The following is a 16,836-nucleotide window of genomic DNA, read 5'->3' as shown; positions in this document are numbered from 1 at the left end:
CTGACCAACAGCAGTCAGAGAAGAGAGCGGAAAGAAGGTGCCTGAAAGTTTGAAACTTGCACATCAGTTGAGTTGGACTGACTCTGCTTGCCGGGCCACGGAGCCGTTGGCAGCTACACAATCACGGACAATGTCTCGGATTGACTTTATCATTGTCGACGAGCTTTGCGACCGGTGAGATGATCTTTTTGGCCTTGCCACTTTCCATAGCTCCCCCAGGACGATCAGAGAACCTGTTCGTGGAAAAGAACCATCACTCATTTCTTGATTTTCGAGGAAGGAGAACGACCTCCCATGTTGACGAACTCATGGGTGGACAAGATCTGGACCCCTTGTGCCAAGACATGGTGAACATGGATCTGGGGAACTCCAATTCAGGGGCATCCAGTGGAGTTCAGCCATGACGTTCGAGACTTCCAGTGCAGTTGCCGCCGGCAAACTCCCCCCATAATGCCTTGGCATTCTTCACCTGAAAATTGGCGAAACACGACTGGAGCATTCGTCGCTGACACGCTCTCATGCGGCGCAATTTGTTGACTCCTTTTTCCCTTCTCCAAATCGGGAATTCAACTAAACAACAAGGCATTCGATACTCATTGTCCCGGCTCCCCACGAGGACTCTTCAGAACTCTTGTTTGAGGCCTGTCTTTAGGGCATTTGTGTTTTTACTTCTTCTTCTGTCTCTTTTTTGGTCTATACCCTACTATACATATACCCTTTTTCTCATGTGTCTAGGTTCCCCCATGTCGCGATAGTCAACATCCCCAAATGTCGCAACTCTCCTGGTCCCCGACGGCGATCCTTCGCAAGGCCTTGCGCATCTTCCTCCCCATCTCCCTCGCTCTGACGATATACCTATATTTCTTCCCCTTCTTCGGGAAATGCGCCTTTCCGCTGCCGCCTGTCCAACATAATGCGCCCGCCGACACGGGCTACCATGCGTTCCTCGAGACGGTCAAGTTGCACCTTTCGCTTCCGCCTGTGCCCGTAGACGAAACCGATCCTACCTCGACACCCGCCGTCACACCATCGCGACCGCTTGCGCCGTTCCGTCTCCTTGCGCTCGGCGACCCGCAGCTCGAAGGCGACACCTCGATCCCGACCGAGTACCTGGGCGTCTTCCCGCACGTCAAGAGCCTCTTCCGCCACCTGACCTTCCAGACCAGCCATGCCTCGCTCCGATGGCGCCTCCGCCAGTGCTTCCACGAGATCGTCGACATATTCTTCGAAGACGTCTTCAACCTCGCCGAGTCCTACCGCAAGCGCTTCGACCACTGGGGCAACGACTACTACCTCGCCCACATCTACCGCACTTTACACTGGTGGTCGCGCCCGACTCACGTCACCGTTCTCGGCGACCTGCTCGGCAGCCAATGGGTCACGGACGATGAATTCTACTGGCGCGCCCACCGCTTCTGGAACCGCGTCTTCAAGGGCGGCGAGCGCGTGCCCGACGACGTCGCCATGTTCCCCGCCGACGAGTACGACCTGACGGGCTACCTTTCGACCAGCGGGCCCGCCAACGACTCGGAAGTCTGGACCAAGCGCATCATCAACGTAGCGGGTAACCACGACATCGGATACGCAGGCGACATCAACACCAACCTTACCGGGCGCTTCGAAGACGCCTTCGGCAAGATCAACTACGAACTCCGCTTCGAGCTGCCCCTAACCAACAAATCCTTGACCAACACCCTCTTCGACGCCCTCGACAACCCGCTCTCCGACCGCCTCGTGCCCGAACTCCGCCTCGTCGTGCTCAACGACATGAACCTCGACACGCCCGCTCTATCCCCCGAGCTTCAAGACGACACCTACTCCTTCATCAACAGCGTCATCAACACCGCCAGCGCCGTGCAATTCAGGGGGCACTACACCCTTATTCTCACGCACGTGCCTTTGTACAAACCCGACGGCGTCTGCGTCGACTCGCCGCTCTTCACCTTCCACGACCACGACGGCACCCTCAAAGAACAAAACCAGCTTTCCCTAGCAGCCAGCAAGGGCTTCTTGGAAGGAATCCTCGGCATATCGGGTAACAAAGACGCGCCCGCCAACGGCCAGGGTCGCCGGGGTATCATCCTGAACGGCCATGATCACGAGGGGTGCGACACATGGCATTACATCAACCAATCGTTCGTCGAGGAGGAGACCCTCGTGCAGGCAGAAGACGGGGAATTCGAGATTGAGCGCAAGCAAAGAGAATGGGAGGTCAAGCGGTACAAGCAGGCCAAGAAGGAAGCCATTATTGGGAGGGACGACATGCCCGGCGTGAGGGAGGTGACGGTGCGCAGCATGATGGGCGAGTTTGGCGGCAACGCCGGCCTGCTGAGCGTCTGGTTCGATGAGGAGGAGTGGGAGTGGAAGGCCGAGTACGCGACGTGCCCGATGGGCACGCAGCATTTGTGGTGGGTGGTGCATTTTATGGATTTCTTTGTGATTCTGGGCGCGGTAGTGTTGGCGGGCGCCGGAGTGGCGGGGTCGGTGTTTGGGGTGGATGTTGATAAGGCTGTTGTGAGGGGTTTGAGGAAGATTCCACTGGTTGGTGGTGGTAGGAGGCATAAGAGGAGGATGACGGAGAGTGAGAGGAAGGAGAGGCATGAAAGGCATCAGAGGGAGGGAGAGAGACATAGGGATAGGGATGAAAGTGGGATGAGCCGGGATCGTGCGGCGGTGATGAAGGATCGGGCGAGGTCAAAGTCTAGGAGGAGGCTGGAGAGGAGAGGAGTGACGCCTGATCAGCAGTTGTGGAGTGAGGCGAAGAAGAGGTTGGATTATGAAAAGTCGTGATGATGTTTCGATATGTTTGATGTTGGGGATGATCATATGGGGTAGCTTAGTTCTTTTGGATAGAGGACTGGTTGGATTAGGATTCTCTGTTACTCTGTATATGCATTATAGCGTGTGTATAAGTCCGATGGCCTTGATGGTCGTTATCCAACTCTTGTGGCTGGTTCCTGCTTCTTGTTGCTTAACTGATATGATTTTGGAATACGCCAAGAGAGCAGAAAGTTGGCTAAGTCTATACCTAATTGAACGACTAAGCGTCGAGAGCAGGTGAAGAGCAGGTAAAAAGCGGGTAAGGAGAGGATGAAAAGAGGTTAAAAAGAGTATGAAAGTACAGTAAGAGGTTGAAAGGAGTGTGAAGAGAGTGCAAGAAGCAGGTAAAAGAATCTTCAAAGACCTTGCGAGGTTCCGAATCCCTTTTTACCTTTAGCGGCTGTTCACGAACACTTCACCTTCGCTTCAGTCTCTTCACCCTTCTTCATTAACTAAAAGTTCAACGAGCGACTTCATTGCTAAACTACCAAACTAAAACAAAATCATCGTCATCATCCTCCTCGAAAAGAAAAAAAAGAAAAGAAAAAGAAAAAGGCTTTCAACACCAAACGAGCGTAGAGTAAGTAAGTGATGAAGAAAAGCCAAGACATCATACACTATACCCCTTTCCCCTTCTTTCCTATAGCCTACTCAGTCTTGGGCGTCGTCGCCCAAGATCAAGTCTCATTTCCACTTTCCATCGTACTCATCATCATCATCATCTTAATAACCATCATCACCCTCCACAACTACCTTAACAATCTCATCCCTCCTCCTCCTCCACAACCCATTCCTCACATCCCTCCACATCCCCCCTCACTCCCTCAATCGTCCAAAAACAATCTACCTTCGCGCCACCACTTCCATACCTCCACACCTCCATACTCAGACTTTCATTGATCAGTCAATGACCAGTTACTCAAACTCAATAATCAACACTTCTCACAAGTCCAAACAGCCCGCTGCTTCCCGTTCTCCTGAACGATTTGCTCCCTAACCCACTGCTGCTGACCCTGGGAAGAGACAAAGTTGAGCATTTGCTGGGGGGTGAACACGAGGCGGAGGAGTTCTTGTTGGCCTTGCTTGCCGTTGAAGAGTTCTTGGCCTTGCTTCTGCCCGGAGAATTGCTCCTGCTGCTTGCCGTTCTGGATCCACTCCTCTGTCGGCTTGGACTGGGTAGGGCCGGAGAACATCTCCTGCTGACCTTGCTTGTTCTGACCATCGAGGTGCTCAGCGATGCCGGTCTGGGTGATCTCGTGACGGGCTTGGATGCCGTTGTTGTTGGTAGACTTGAACATCTCTTGGGTCTGTTGTCCCTTGTTGAACATCTCTTGGGTCTGTTGGCCGCCGATCTGGTTCAGCTGCTGAGTCTGTTGGCCTTTGTTGAACTGCTCTTGCTGATGGTTGGGGCCGGTGGTCATCAAGACACCGGTGTTCTGACCGGCCTTGTACAGCTGGTTGTCCATCTGCTGGCCGTTGTACAGCTGCTGGATACCTTGACCTTGGACCTTGTTGAGCTCCTGGGTGTTGATAGGCTGGCCCTGGTAGAATTGATGAGTAGTCATGAGGATATCATTGGGACCGTTGTTCCACTGCTGTTGCTGGTGGTTGGGGCCGGTGGTCATGAGGATACCATTCTGACCGACCTTGTACAGCTGGTTGTCCATCTGCTGGCCGTTGTACAGTTGCTGGATGCCCTGGCCCTTGTTGAAGTCATGGATGATACCGTTGGTCTTGAACATCTCTTGGGTCTGTTGGCCTTTGTTGAACTGCTCCTGCTGGTGGTTGGGGTCGGTGGTCATGAGGATACCATTCTGACCGACCTTGTACAGCTGGTTGTCCATCTGCTGGCCGTTGTACAGTTGCTGGATGCCCTGGCCCTTGTTGAAGTCATGGATGATACCGTTGGACTTGAACATCTCTTGGGTCTGTTGGCCCTTGTTGAACTGCTCCTGCTGATCGTTCTGACCCTGGTAAAGCTGGTTGCCCCAGTTGTGGGTGAGGTCGCGCTCCTGAAAGCGGCCGTTGGCCTGGCCCATGCCGTTGTAGAGCTCCTGGGTCATACCTTGGCCCTTGGCGATGAGCTCATCCTGCTGGGCCTTGCCGGTGTCCATGTTCATGGAGCCGTGGGTGTTGGATTGGCCGTTAAAAAGCTGGCCGAAGTGCTGGTTGCGCTTCTGATTCTGGCCAATCTTGAAGTTGGACTTCTGGCCATGGGGCTGCATAGTGACAGAACCGTTGTTAGTCAGGGTATGTTGTCAAGAATCGAGAGTGATCAAGATAAGAAACTCTTCTGGAGACTCACCATGGCATCCTGCTGCTTCTCGCCCATACCAATCCACTCCTCATGGGTCTTGCCATTGATCATGTCGAGCTGCTGCTCACCTTGGCCAGTGACCATGTTGTTATGTCCGATGGATCCGGACTGGGCCAGGTCGCCGACGATGTTCTTGCTGCACTCGGGGCACTCGATCTCCTTGCCGATCTGCTGGTCGACATATTCGATCTGGCCCTGGAGACCGCCGCGGTTCTGCTGCTTCTCGCCGTCAAAATTCTCCGGCTTGCTCTGCACGGGGCCAATCTCACGGCAGGCGCGCGAGCGGTTCTCCTCGTTCATGAGACATTCTGGAAGGGAGGGCAAGGCCGAAGTGGTGGCCACCAGGGTCAGGGCAAGAAGGGAGTGAATATGCATGTTGTTGGCGGCGGATTAGCCAGTAGACTTAGTCGGAACTCTCAAAGAAGTAGGTTTGAAAGGATTGAATGGATGGTGAGGTTGAGATTCTTTCGACACTGCAGAGAGGAGTCCGATGTCGTTTATATGCTTTGTTGTTGCTTGGTGCTCATGGTGGTTTGACCACCCAAAAGGGCAAGATGATCGAAATTGTTGTGTCCCCTTCTAGAAAGAGCACAGATTGTATAATTGCGTGATGGAAGGGTGCAAAGTGGTGAGTCGTTACTGATTTTCGGCCAGTGAGGAGACTTCCAACTGAAGCACAGCTACAACAGCTATCAAGAGTAACCTCCAAGTTCGGTAGAATTCGAGATCTATGATTCAAGTAAGTGTAACAGCCTTTCGCCTGCTGGATGTTGGATGTGCATGGCTTGTGAGATCTGGGGGCGGTGGCCAGAGGGACTTGCCAACATACCTCGTGGAAAGGTCTAGTGAAAAGGTCTCCAGACATCGATGAGTGACCCTGAACACAAAGGCCCAGCATCTTGACTGTGCTCCCCGTATTCTTAACCCGACGGCGTGGTCAAAGGGGGTTCGCTCGAGGGACGTAGCAGTTCATCGACTCGGTATCGGTTATCCTACCCCTGATTGAGATTATGTCAAGGCTGACATATCACAGTCCTCGCGACACTGGAAGATGTGGTATCCAATGCAGTGAGTTATTGAGTTGTGCCAACCCCAGCTCGATGCCAATGACTTCCCGTGATAAAGCATCGGTTTCGACTGGTGGGACTGTGCTCATTCACACAACGAGGACAGGTGCCTCGTTTAACATGAGGCGACTGTGATATCGAAAGAAGCAAAAGCAATCTAGTGGGCCTTCTTCTATCCAGTGGTCCCTTCGTTCTCGTGGTCACACAGTAGCGTGCCCTTCGAAGTCGCGAATCGGAAATGGGGAGGCGAACAAACAAGACTTCTTGTCCAGAATGGATGTTTCCCAGTTGTTACACTGGTTGATATTGTCATAAAACTTTTTCGTTGAGAGACATTGTACAGCACCTCTAAAGCCACCCTCAGACAGATTATGTAGTATGCATGAAGCCTTCTTTTCTTAAGTGACCCACGCCTATTCCAATGCTCCACATGTGAAGGAAGAATACCACGACCGGAGTAGAGAAGTCCGGTAAATCCCTGTAGTTACGCCAATCATAGACAGAGAATGGAAAAGGAAAAAAAGAGCAAAGCCAAAGACATGGTAAAAGTACAAGAAAATGGTCACAAGGTGTTGATACATGTCGTTGAGATAGCTGAGGGGGGCGGATTCGTTTGGTCGATTAAGCCTTCTTCTCCGACTCGCCGGACTGCTGCTTGTCGCTGGGAGTACCGAACCAGCCAAAGACGGAGCTCTGCATGTTCTGCATCATCTCCTTCTGGGCCTTCTCCTGAGCCTCCTGCTCCATCTTGAGCCACATCTCGCCGTTCTTCTTGATCTCCTCCTCCATGGCCAGGTAGTTGCGCATGCCACGCTCGCGCTGAATATCCTGGATCATCTTGCCCTTGGCAAAAGCTTCGGCAGGATCCTCCTCGCCCTCCATGGCCATGGGGTTCAGCTTGCTAGGCTTGATGCCGAAGCGGGCACCAAGCGAGCCCAGGCCAGCCTTCTTGGCCTTGGCGGCGACGAGCTTGTTGTGCTCAGCACGGGCAATGGCCTCTCTACGGGCGAACTCGGTAGGGATGTGCTGGCCCTCGAACGACTTGAGGACCTTGCGAACATCGCCGTAGTTCATGGCGTAGATGAACTCAAGGAAGGGGACGAGGGACACGAGCTCGTTGTCCTTGGGGTCACCCTTCCACTTGGGGAGGATGATGGCGTTCTCGGGCTGGGCGCGCACGTGCTGGGCGTTGGTATCAATGATGATGACCTTGGACAAGTCTCTGTTCAGATAAGAAAGGTCCTGTGCGACAATGGTTGGTTAGCTACTGTGACGGTGCAATCTTGAGAGGTCTTGGATCGTCCTACCTTGATGATCTCGCCATCCTTGTACTTGGTAGCCTCCCTGAAGAGGGGCCACATGATGAAGCGGTACGGGTCCATCTTGCGAACAATAGGCTCAGCGTTGGCAAAGGGAACGCTGGTAAAGAGAACAATCTCGTAGTACTGGCTGAGGTAGCGCAAGAAGTAGTCGACACCGGGACGCTTGGCGAGACGCCAACCTTGGTCGCGCGTCCACTCGCTATGCACCAGCATATCTTCGAGACTGATACAGAGGGTGTACGGGCGCTCGAAGGACGGATCCGGGTCGGGCAGCAGCTTCTCGAAGGCGGGTTCCTGGTAGTAGCTGACGGTGCCAGTCATCCTGGCCTTGGCTCTCTTCCACCACAAGCCGAGACCCCAGCCATTTGGTATATCATGGTGCTTCTCCATCTCCTCCTCCTCCCATTCCCTTCCCAAGTAGACGGTTCCACCAACCAAGGCGAGACCAGCGGCGATGAAGGCCCAGTTGGCCATCTTTTGGCGGCGCTTCTCGGTAGAAGAAACGTAGGCGGAATCGGGGAGCTGGCCCTTCTTGCGACCACCACCGCTGCCCGACGCAGCGGCCTCGGCGCCCTCAGCGCCCTCGGCCTGTGTCTCTGCCTCCTCACCGGCGACCGGCTTCTTGCCGGCCTCCTTCTGGGCCATCTCATACTCTAGGGTAGTGGGAATGCCACCTCTTAGATCGGGGAGCTTGGACAGGTCGATTTCGGGTTCGGGCTCGGACTCGGCAGGGGCTTGTTGTTGCTGTTGTTGCTGCTGCTGCTCCTGAGCCTTCTCGGCGGGGATCTTGGTTTCGGCGGGCTCGGTAGCCTTGGGAGTAGCCTGTTGTTGGGGGGTGCTCTCGGGCTTGGTGAACTTGGGAGGCTTGTTGTCGTTGGCCATGGAGCGGGCCCAGACGGCGGGCAGAGTGCGCTGCGACAGAAGAGGCGACGCCGCGTGAGCTGCGACACGCGCGCCCGCAATGGAGCGCACGGCAGCTCTGGACAGCATCATGACTGATAATTGGTTGGACACACGAAGAGCAGCTGTTTGGAGCTGTGTGTTGTGGTGTCGAGTGTCCCTTGTTGAGGTGGTGGAAAGGTGGGTGGCTTCGGGAGGGGAGCTGGTTGCTAGGTAGTAAAGTGCAACAAGGTGACGATAACAGCAGGATAACTGAATGGCAGGCTGTCGCAGTCAGTCGCAGTCAGTAAGTATCCGCCGGGCCCGATAGCGATATGATATCCAACTTTCCACAGAGCTTCCGGCCGGCTGCCTGTCAAAAAAAACTTGAGTCCTGAACCTTCCGTCACAGTGTCGCTTGTTAAGCTTCAGCCTTGGCGCGCTCATTTTGGCCCAATCAGACAAGGAAGAGGGGTCGGTTGCTGGATCTTCAAAGCCGCCGTGCACAGGCCACCGAGTTCTTTGAGCGTTCTCCAACGGCCCCACTTCCGGATTTAAGCTTCAAGACAGTGGGGGACATGTCGTCATGTTGAAGATTTGGCTGTGCATGGGATCATGGGTGAAGCTTTAAGTCTTGAATCCCAAGTTGGATCTTCAACTCCAAAGACTTGGGAAAGGGATTTCATCTCATTGAGGAAACCACAGAAGTGAGAGAAGCCCCATGTCGGTTGGCCAGACTCAAGTTGGACACATGCTCAAGGAACTGCAAATGTCGACAATGTCACGCGACAGGAACATTCTACGAGCAGTGCGTCTGCAAATGCCTTCCGAAGAGCAGTGTTGAAATGGTTTGTGAAAGTGGGCTCGTACAAGTTGTAACCAAAAAGAAACATTCGATATGGATAGATACTAGGTAGGCATTTGAGGGGCATGACCTCTTGACCAAGCGTTTCTGAGCGGTTCAGATCACTCTGCTTTTCGCCTAACAACACGTTTGTTATGCAACAGGAACTGTAGGTATTTGGCTTTGGCTTGATAACCACAAAAGTCCCCAACTCCAAGGTAAACGATATGTTCAAGTGGGTGTCTTCTGTTACCATACAGTACGTGTATTTCTTGTCTGTAAATGACATAAAACAATCCTCACATTTACCCCTAACCCTGTAACGAGGAGAGCTTATGTAATGCCATGCATCGGCTTGGACCGATCGTTCTGCAAGGCGATGCCGCGAGTGACCCTTGTGTGTGTACAGTAACAGTGATTCCTGTGACAGACGGTTCGTCTTTTGCCATCCGATTCAACCATTCAACATCATCCATTTTCTTTCCCCTCATCTGCACTTTCGGTAGGTGACCACTTCTTGCTCTTTCCTACGTCGTTCTGCCGAGCCTTGAATCGATCGATACCAATTGACGAATCTTCTTAACTCCTGCCCATTTCCGGCTGTTCTTCTCTTCTGCTTCCACTCATTCTTCTCTCCTTCCCGCTCACTGTGTTTCTTCTCCGGAACATCATCCAATTCCATTCTCAAACGGCTGCGCTCGGTGATCCACACAAGTCCACTCCTTCTCCGCCACCCGAACCACACCAAGCATTATCAATCATATCGAAAAGTCCAGGCGACACTCACAACTCCCTGTCACTTACCATCCCACCCTGTCGCCGCCCATCATGGCTTCTGCGAATGCATTCTAGAGGGTGGTCCAGTCGTTGCGCATTCAGTACTCACGATGGGACCACCCTCTCAGAGTTCTGCATTTTCAACAACAAGACAGCCTAGACCTGCTACTATCATCGACGCATCAACAAGCCTAAAGCCAAGAAGAGTCAGAAGAAACTGAAACAACACTCAGAGAAACCGCGAATATTTTATCCTTCCACTCAGTATCCTACCATATCCACTCTCATCCGTCTCTCACCCTACCCAAAACTTTGACATCCAACTTCGCCACCCCACGTTCCGAAAGTGCAGTGGCGCCAGTCAGCCCTACAGACTGCTTATTATTTTATTGTTTTGCCAGGATCGCGATATCATATCACTACATACCACTTCCACCTCCCGTATCTCTCAAACCCTCTGTACGCCTGCCTGGTCGATAGACGACGACCTACACCACAATGCCTCGCAGAGCCGCCCAACAATTAGTGGGCCGCAGGGTCACTATTTCGAAGTCGTCCCGCACCGTCACGACCATGGTGGACAATGCTCCTCCAACTCCGATCCCGTCTAATATCAACACCCCGCTGGGTTCTGAATATCCATCGACCTATACCTCTGAGGCCGAGGGGGACGTCGACGGCGAGATCGACGGCGACATCGACGGACAAGTCGACGAGGATGTCGCCAAAGCCATGGGCGCACTAACTTTGGCTCCCTCTGCCGAAGCAACCGGTAGTGAAGCTTCTGCCCCCCCAAAGCCTCTCACCAGATTAGAGAGAAGGAGACAATACAAACCGTTCCCCTTCCTAGAGTTGCCGGCCGAGTTACGAGTTAAGATCTATGAATACTTCTTCGACGACACCCACTACGTCCTCGACCTGGACCCGGACAACTACAGGCGCATCCATAAGAAGCTGGGCTTTTTCCGCACCTGTCGAACTATCAGCCTCGAGGCCGGCTACCTCTTCTACAGCACCCACACCTTCCGCATCTTCCCCACCCACCCGGGCAAGCACTTCAAGACCAAGAAGCCTCTGCTCGCGCGCATGAGCTCCCGCCAGCGTTCCTGGATAACTAGTCTCGAGATGCGTCTCGGCCCCGGCTGGAATAAGCCCCCGCGCGGCTGGGTTGTCAACCCGGCTCTGGGCCTGCACGAGTGCACCAGCGTGCGCCAGCTGACCGTCTTTGTCGAGTGCGACCCCAGCGACGGCATTTTTAACGGATTCCGTCGCGCCGACGACTTTTACGAGGGCTTTTCCCGTGGCCTGCTGACGGACGTGCTGACGGAGATGCCGTTCGTCAACAACGTTACATTTGACGCGTGGAGCAGCGTCCGGAGGAAGGGCGCCATGATGCGCGGGCTGATCAACACGGCGCTGTCGCATGGGAAGCACATTCGGTGGGGGCCCGAGAGGGGCTGGACTGATGTGGATGATGAAGGGGAGATCGTGGTTCCGACCAGTGATATGGTGGCTACTGCGCTGCTGAATGGTGTCGGTATGGACGTTGTCATTGTTGCTTGAAGTGCAGCAAGGAGGGTTTAACTATGGACGCTGTGTTCGTTACTTGCAGAACGGCAGGGGAATAGTGAGTGGCATGATGGCATTCCAGGAGCATATGTTTAGGTTCGTTGGGGCAGGCGTTTTTTGGTTGGTTCGGGAATGCATTGCGAAGTGCTTTTTTATCTGGGAATTGGTTGTATGATATGAAGAGCGAATCATTACCACGGTCGCTACTCAGTCTGTTGGGACAACGCCAAATGTGTGTTCTTTGCGGTCGCGGTGCGTTTCTGGTGGTTAACAAGTGTTGTTATCGTTGAAGGATCAGCGTATGGGATGTCCTCGTCGTTTCTTGGTCTTGGCTTTCTGTTTCATCGCGAACCCTATAGCTCTTGAGAATTACCGAAAAGACTCTAACAAACCGACGAAACACCTTTTCAGTCCGATCTCCGAAAGAGAACAATCAGTTCGCATGTATATGTCGTCAGCACTTCCACTTCAACATGATGGTTAGCCTCAAGGTTGCTACTTCGATCTTCTCCAACAAGATAAGTACGAACTAAAACCAAAACAGAACTCTCCGAAGATTAAACATGCCGTAATCTACGGTGCGGCTGGCGTCGCTTGCGCGTTCCGGCCCCCTTCATAGTTTCCCATAATCCTATACCAAGGCCCATTTCCCCGCGTTTCAATGGCGTGCCAACCCGCCCCGATGGCATCAACAAGGTTAGGAAATGAGATGCTAGTCTCGATCAAGCAACCACTCACACTTGCTGCCAGACCACTTCGAGTATGTATGCAAATCATTGAAACTCGTAAGCCAAATCTCATTTGTCTAGGTGGTGCGGTGACAGATAGGTATGTTTGCGATCATTGCAGTTAAGGCTGTCTCGCTGTCCATCACCGGACACGTTTGAAAGGCGTCTAGAACTAGGCGGTATAGAGAAGGACGGCCGACGATGGGACACGAGTCTTACAAGATGGGGTTAGCTGTTTGGGGGGGACCAGATCTGCCAAACCGCTTCGAGAAGCCCACTTCGAAGTTGGAGATGGACAAGTGTTTGGTTGGTTTAGATGGGTAGACTGGCGTTCCAGGGACATAGCAGAGGAGCAGAGGCCAAACATCAATCACTCTTCTCTCAGTCAAGTCAGAGCACCAGCGCCAGGCCGAAGAGGACACGGCGGTTGATAGGTACACTCTGCTCTTAACACCTCGACAACAACCAACTTCTTCCGTCGTTTTTTAAGACCAACCAACAATAGGGCCGCCGCCGCCGAAATAATACACGAAAAACGAAGCCCTTCGTTCTTCGCCGAAAGCAATAAGAATGAAGATGAAGACGTAGTAGGTCAGGTGGTTGGCTGGACGGAGGGAGAGGAAAAGAAGTTGGTTCGAAAGTATGGATACCTTACCTGCATCGGTGAAAGAAAAGAAAGAAAAACCGAACAAGGAACGAAAAAAGATTTGACATACGGATCCAAAAAGTTAGCCAGTTCGTGAAAAACAAAAACAGAATCGACAGAGGAAACATGTACGGTGCTCCTTACCTCTACCCAAGTTTCCTCATAGCTAATTAACAAAAAAACAAGCGGCAACGCCCTAACAGATTACTTCCTCCAAGACGTCGGCATCACGCAGGACCAATTCAACGCCGGCCAGCTCCTTCTACAACTCGGAATCGTCCTGCTCGAGATCCCGAGTAACTTGGTCCTCTACAAAGTCGGTCCGACGCTGTGGATCGGATGCCACATACTGGCTTGGGGGTTCGTGGCGACTTTTCAGGCTTTTCAGAAGGGGTTGACTTCGTATTTGGTTACGAGGGTTTTACTTGGGTATGTTCCTTTTTTCTTTCTCTCTGCTCTTTTTTGCCCACTGTCTGTCTTGGCCCGTTAAAAGATGGGATTGAAGTGAGTGGATGAATTGGACGGTGATGAGCTGATATTAACCTGGACACCGGGAACAGAGTATGTGAATCCGGCTTCATCCCCGCTGGTATGTATACCATGACAAGATGGTACTAGAAGGACGAGACGAGCAAGAGGTTCTCGATCTACCATTTGGGGAATTACGCGTTGGCCGCGGCGAGCGGGTTGATTGCTTACGGGTTGATTGCTTACGGGATGTGAGTTTGTTATTTGCCTCTATTGCCCCCAAGACCCGAGATGAGGAGCACCAGGACTGACAATTATTGCAGCTTACACATGAGAGGTGTCTGCGGCCTCAGAGGATGGCAATGGCTTGTTATCGTATGTCCATTTTGTTTGTTGTCTTTGGTTTCACTGGGTACAGCCGAAGAAAGAAATGCTAACGCTTATCTACCACGCACGGGAAAGATCGAAGGGATCTTCATCGTCCTAGTTGGCCTCGCCTTCCTCACTTTCTTCCCCAAGAACCCCGAAGATCCGACTTCCCTTTTTGGGATTTAAGTGTTTTTCCAAGCGCGAGCGGGAGATTTTTTATTGGAGAGTGATCATCGATGATCCGTCCAAGGAGCATAAGCATACTACTATCAAGAAAAAGGAGATTTTGGATACTGTAAGTTTGCCCCCTTTCCTTTCCCTCCAGTCACTGTGCCATTCTACTTCTTCGTATGTAGATGGGATGCTGACAAGAGGGTACTTGTAGTTCAAAAACTGGACCATCCTCCCGCATTTCATCGCCGCTCTCACAGCCATGGCGCCCGCCACGACGTTTGTAGGGTACGCTCCCTCGCTGGTATACTCGTATGGCTATGACAGGTTGAAGTCCAACGCTTTGGTTACCATTGGCGTGTGGTTGCTGCTGTGCACGACGGTGGCTTGGGGGTACCTGGCGGATAGGCTGGGGAGGAGAGGGCCGATGGTGACGAGTGGGTTGGTGATTCTTTGGGGGGTTACGGTATGTTTCATTACTATAATTTTTGTTGTCTCTTGATGAGGTTGGCTGGACTGGTGCTAACCATGATAATGGAATACAGCTCGGCAACCGAATTCTGGCAAGGTCAACGAATAGGGATCTGAAGTTTGCTTTGCTAACGCTGGGCATCACGTTTAATGCCAACTGGCGTAAGTCTTGTCGAGCTTCCCTTCATGGAATTGTGGTGCCGACGGGATGCTAACATGTGAGATGCTAGACCGCGTCAACACCTCTTGGGCAGCCTTGAACGCCAAGTCCGCCGGCGAACGATCGATAACCATTGCGTTGATGGTTATGGCGGCCAATGCGGCTGGTATCATTGGCAGTCAGCTGTTCCGTGGGAACGACAAGCCGCTTTATGCGAAGGGGTGGACGGCCATATTGGTGGTGGTAAGCGTGGGATTGGTGACATCTGTCTTTGCAAATGTTCAATACTTTTTCTTGAATAGGAGGCAGAAGAGAGTTGGCGGGAGGACGTATCATCCATAGTGTTTTGCTGTTGTAAAGGGGAATGGTGTTAGAGAGGGGGTTGGATTAGGCGGAGCACTGATACGAGCTGAGATCTTTCTTGGCCACAATTTCCAAAGAACTTGACGGAAACATCGAGCCGTACCTCGTGGAATCATCTACAGATTCCAGTAAATCTTGTGACATGCAAAGAGTTTCGTCGACGAACAGACTGGAGCCAGAAAACCTGCTCATGATCAGATCTCAGACGCACGCCACCTGTCGTGCCAAGCCGATCATTGCGAGTTGAAGCCACGATCAGAATAGGATCTCCATGTGAAAGCAAGCTTGACTTGTTGTGATTTGTTTGACCAACAGAAGATGGAAACAGCATGGCCACATGCCGAGGGGTCCGGGTCCAAAACCCCTGAGGCTACCCCGGGTTTCGCGGACTTGGCGTTGAATGGCGGCCGGACGGAAACGGACCACAACGGTATCATCGGTATCCACCGTCCCACATGCCAGCTCCGCCGTCGCCGAGCTTCCCTTTCCCAAAGCCTCCTTCCCTCACTTCCATCCCGCTTCCATCGACGACGGGGCATGACATATTGCATCATGCAACATTCGGTACTCCACTGCAAATTTGGAAGTATATAAGTGATCTTTATCACCAGTTTATCTGATCGAAGGTCCAGACATTTTACAATCAATTGTTTGAAGATACACAGTCAAATCATTCACTTAGACTCAAGAACAACCCCTCTCAAGTGAACCCGCAACCTCGGCTATCATTTACCTATTCTTGACCACATTCACAACTTCAACAAAATATCAAAGTCACCATCAAATTCAGCAACCATGACGAATACAAAGGAAGATCTCATCGTCAAGGCGTTGCAGCAATACACAACGTATGTCACCATCCACTCTCTTTCAAGAGAACGAAGCCCGTTGTGGAACCTACAGACTAACACACTAAACAAACAGCTGCGATGTCTCAGACGCCCTCGTCAAGCTCAAGTACCGCAACGGCGGTTTCCTCTCCGGCCTAAGCATGTGGTCTCCCCACCGTCAAGAAGGTGCAACCAAGATCGTCGGTCCCGCCTACACAGTCCAATATGTTCCCTTGAGTGACCCAAGGCCGAAGCATCCTACTCACTATGTAAGTAAACACATTTTCTAGTATCACATTCTATTTATTGAGAGAGGACATGGAAGCTAACTCTTGTACCCACAGATCGACGACGTCCCCAAAGGATCCGTCATCTTCGTCTCCGCCCCCGCCAAGACTCCCAACGCCATCTACGGCGGCCTCATGTCAACGCGCGCCAAGGCGCTCGGGGCCGTCGGCTCCGTGATCGACGGCCGCTTCCGCGACCTCCAGGAGCAGCGAGACCTAGAATATCCCGTTTTCGCTCGGGACGTGGGCACCGCGCCGCCCGCGGAACTGCTAAAGGTGGCAGCCGTCAACGTGCCGGTGAAGCTCCAGACGGACGAGCAGGACATGACCATCAACCCCGGCGACTACATCATTGCGGACATCAACGGCGTCGTGGTGCTCCCCAAGGACCTGGCGGAGCAGGCGCTGCCGCTCATGGCGAAGCAGGTGGAGGCGGACACCAAGATGCAGGTTGCGCTGGAGGGGGGGATGGGGTTTGCGGAGGCTAGTAAGAAGTTTAGGGGGTGATTACCTCAGCTGGTTTTGATGAAAGTAATAATGATGAGGTGTTGTTTTGGTGGGTTGTGTTGCTTGGGAATTAGTTATCTGTTGGATACCTTGATATGGCGATGATGAATAATGAAGTTTCTTAATGTTTTGGTACTAGTTGCGCGCTGGCTCGTGGTATGTGTGCTTTTGCTTGATGCTATTGAGACCCAGAGGGAGGGAGTCCAGCTCAGTTTATCAAAAAGGCAGTGGATCAAGAAGA

At 52.5% G+C, this 16,836-nt stretch overlaps 5 protein-coding genes across 5 annotated transcripts; 3 read left to right on the top strand and 2 right to left on the bottom strand.

The window, feature by feature from the left end:
- Positions 1-563: 563 nt before the first annotated feature.
- SMAC4_00509 (uncharacterized protein) lies at positions 564-2,863 on the top strand. Its single transcript, XM_003351912.2, has one exon. It carries the CDS (start codon positions 769-771, stop codon positions 2,788-2,790), a length of 2,022 nt encoding a protein of 673 aa, XP_003351960.1. The 5' UTR covers positions 564-768; the 3' UTR covers positions 2,791-2,863.
- Positions 2,864-3,211: 348 nt separating this feature from the next.
- On the bottom strand, positions 3,212-5,768 carry SMAC4_00508 (uncharacterized protein). The gene is made up of 2 exons (XM_066089441.1): positions 5,126-5,768; positions 3,212-5,039 (listed from the first exon to the last, which is right to left on the bottom strand). The coding sequence occupies exons 1-2, from the start codon at positions 5,510-5,512 to the stop codon at positions 3,753-3,755; spliced, it is 1,674 nt and encodes a 557-aa protein (XP_065945887.1). The 5' UTR covers positions 5,513-5,768; the 3' UTR covers positions 3,212-3,752.
- A 549-nt stretch (positions 5,769-6,317) lies between these two features.
- On the bottom strand, positions 6,318-8,786 carry SMAC4_00507 (uncharacterized protein). Its single transcript, XM_003351910.2, has 2 exons — positions 7,512-8,786; positions 6,318-7,446 (listed from the first exon to the last, which is right to left on the bottom strand). Exons 1-2 carry the CDS (start codon positions 8,517-8,519, stop codon positions 6,826-6,828), a joined length of 1,629 nt encoding a protein of 542 aa, XP_003351958.2. The 5' UTR covers positions 8,520-8,786; the 3' UTR covers positions 6,318-6,825.
- Positions 8,787-10,179: 1,393 nt separating this feature from the next.
- On the top strand, positions 10,180-12,070 carry SMAC4_00506 (uncharacterized protein). The gene has a single exon (XM_003351909.2). It carries the CDS (start codon positions 10,525-10,527, stop codon positions 11,587-11,589), a length of 1,065 nt encoding a protein of 354 aa, XP_003351957.1. The 5' UTR covers positions 10,180-10,524; the 3' UTR covers positions 11,590-12,070.
- Positions 12,071-15,183: 3,113 nt separating this feature from the next.
- SMAC4_00505 (uncharacterized protein) lies at positions 15,184-16,786 on the top strand. Its single transcript, XM_003351908.2, has 3 exons — positions 15,184-15,819; positions 15,896-16,070; positions 16,146-16,786. Exons 1-3 carry the CDS (start codon positions 15,767-15,769, stop codon positions 16,593-16,595), a joined length of 678 nt encoding a protein of 225 aa, XP_003351956.2. The 5' UTR covers positions 15,184-15,766; the 3' UTR covers positions 16,596-16,786.
- The last annotated feature ends 50 nt before the right edge of the window (positions 16,787-16,836 follow it).

This window comes from Sordaria macrospora, chromosome 1 (genome assembly GCF_033870435.1).
Source record: "Sordaria macrospora chromosome 1, complete sequence".
NCBI lineage: Eukaryota > Fungi > Ascomycota > Sordariomycetes > Sordariales > Sordariaceae > Sordaria > Sordaria macrospora.
This window is presented reverse-complemented; position numbering and strand designations above follow the sequence as displayed.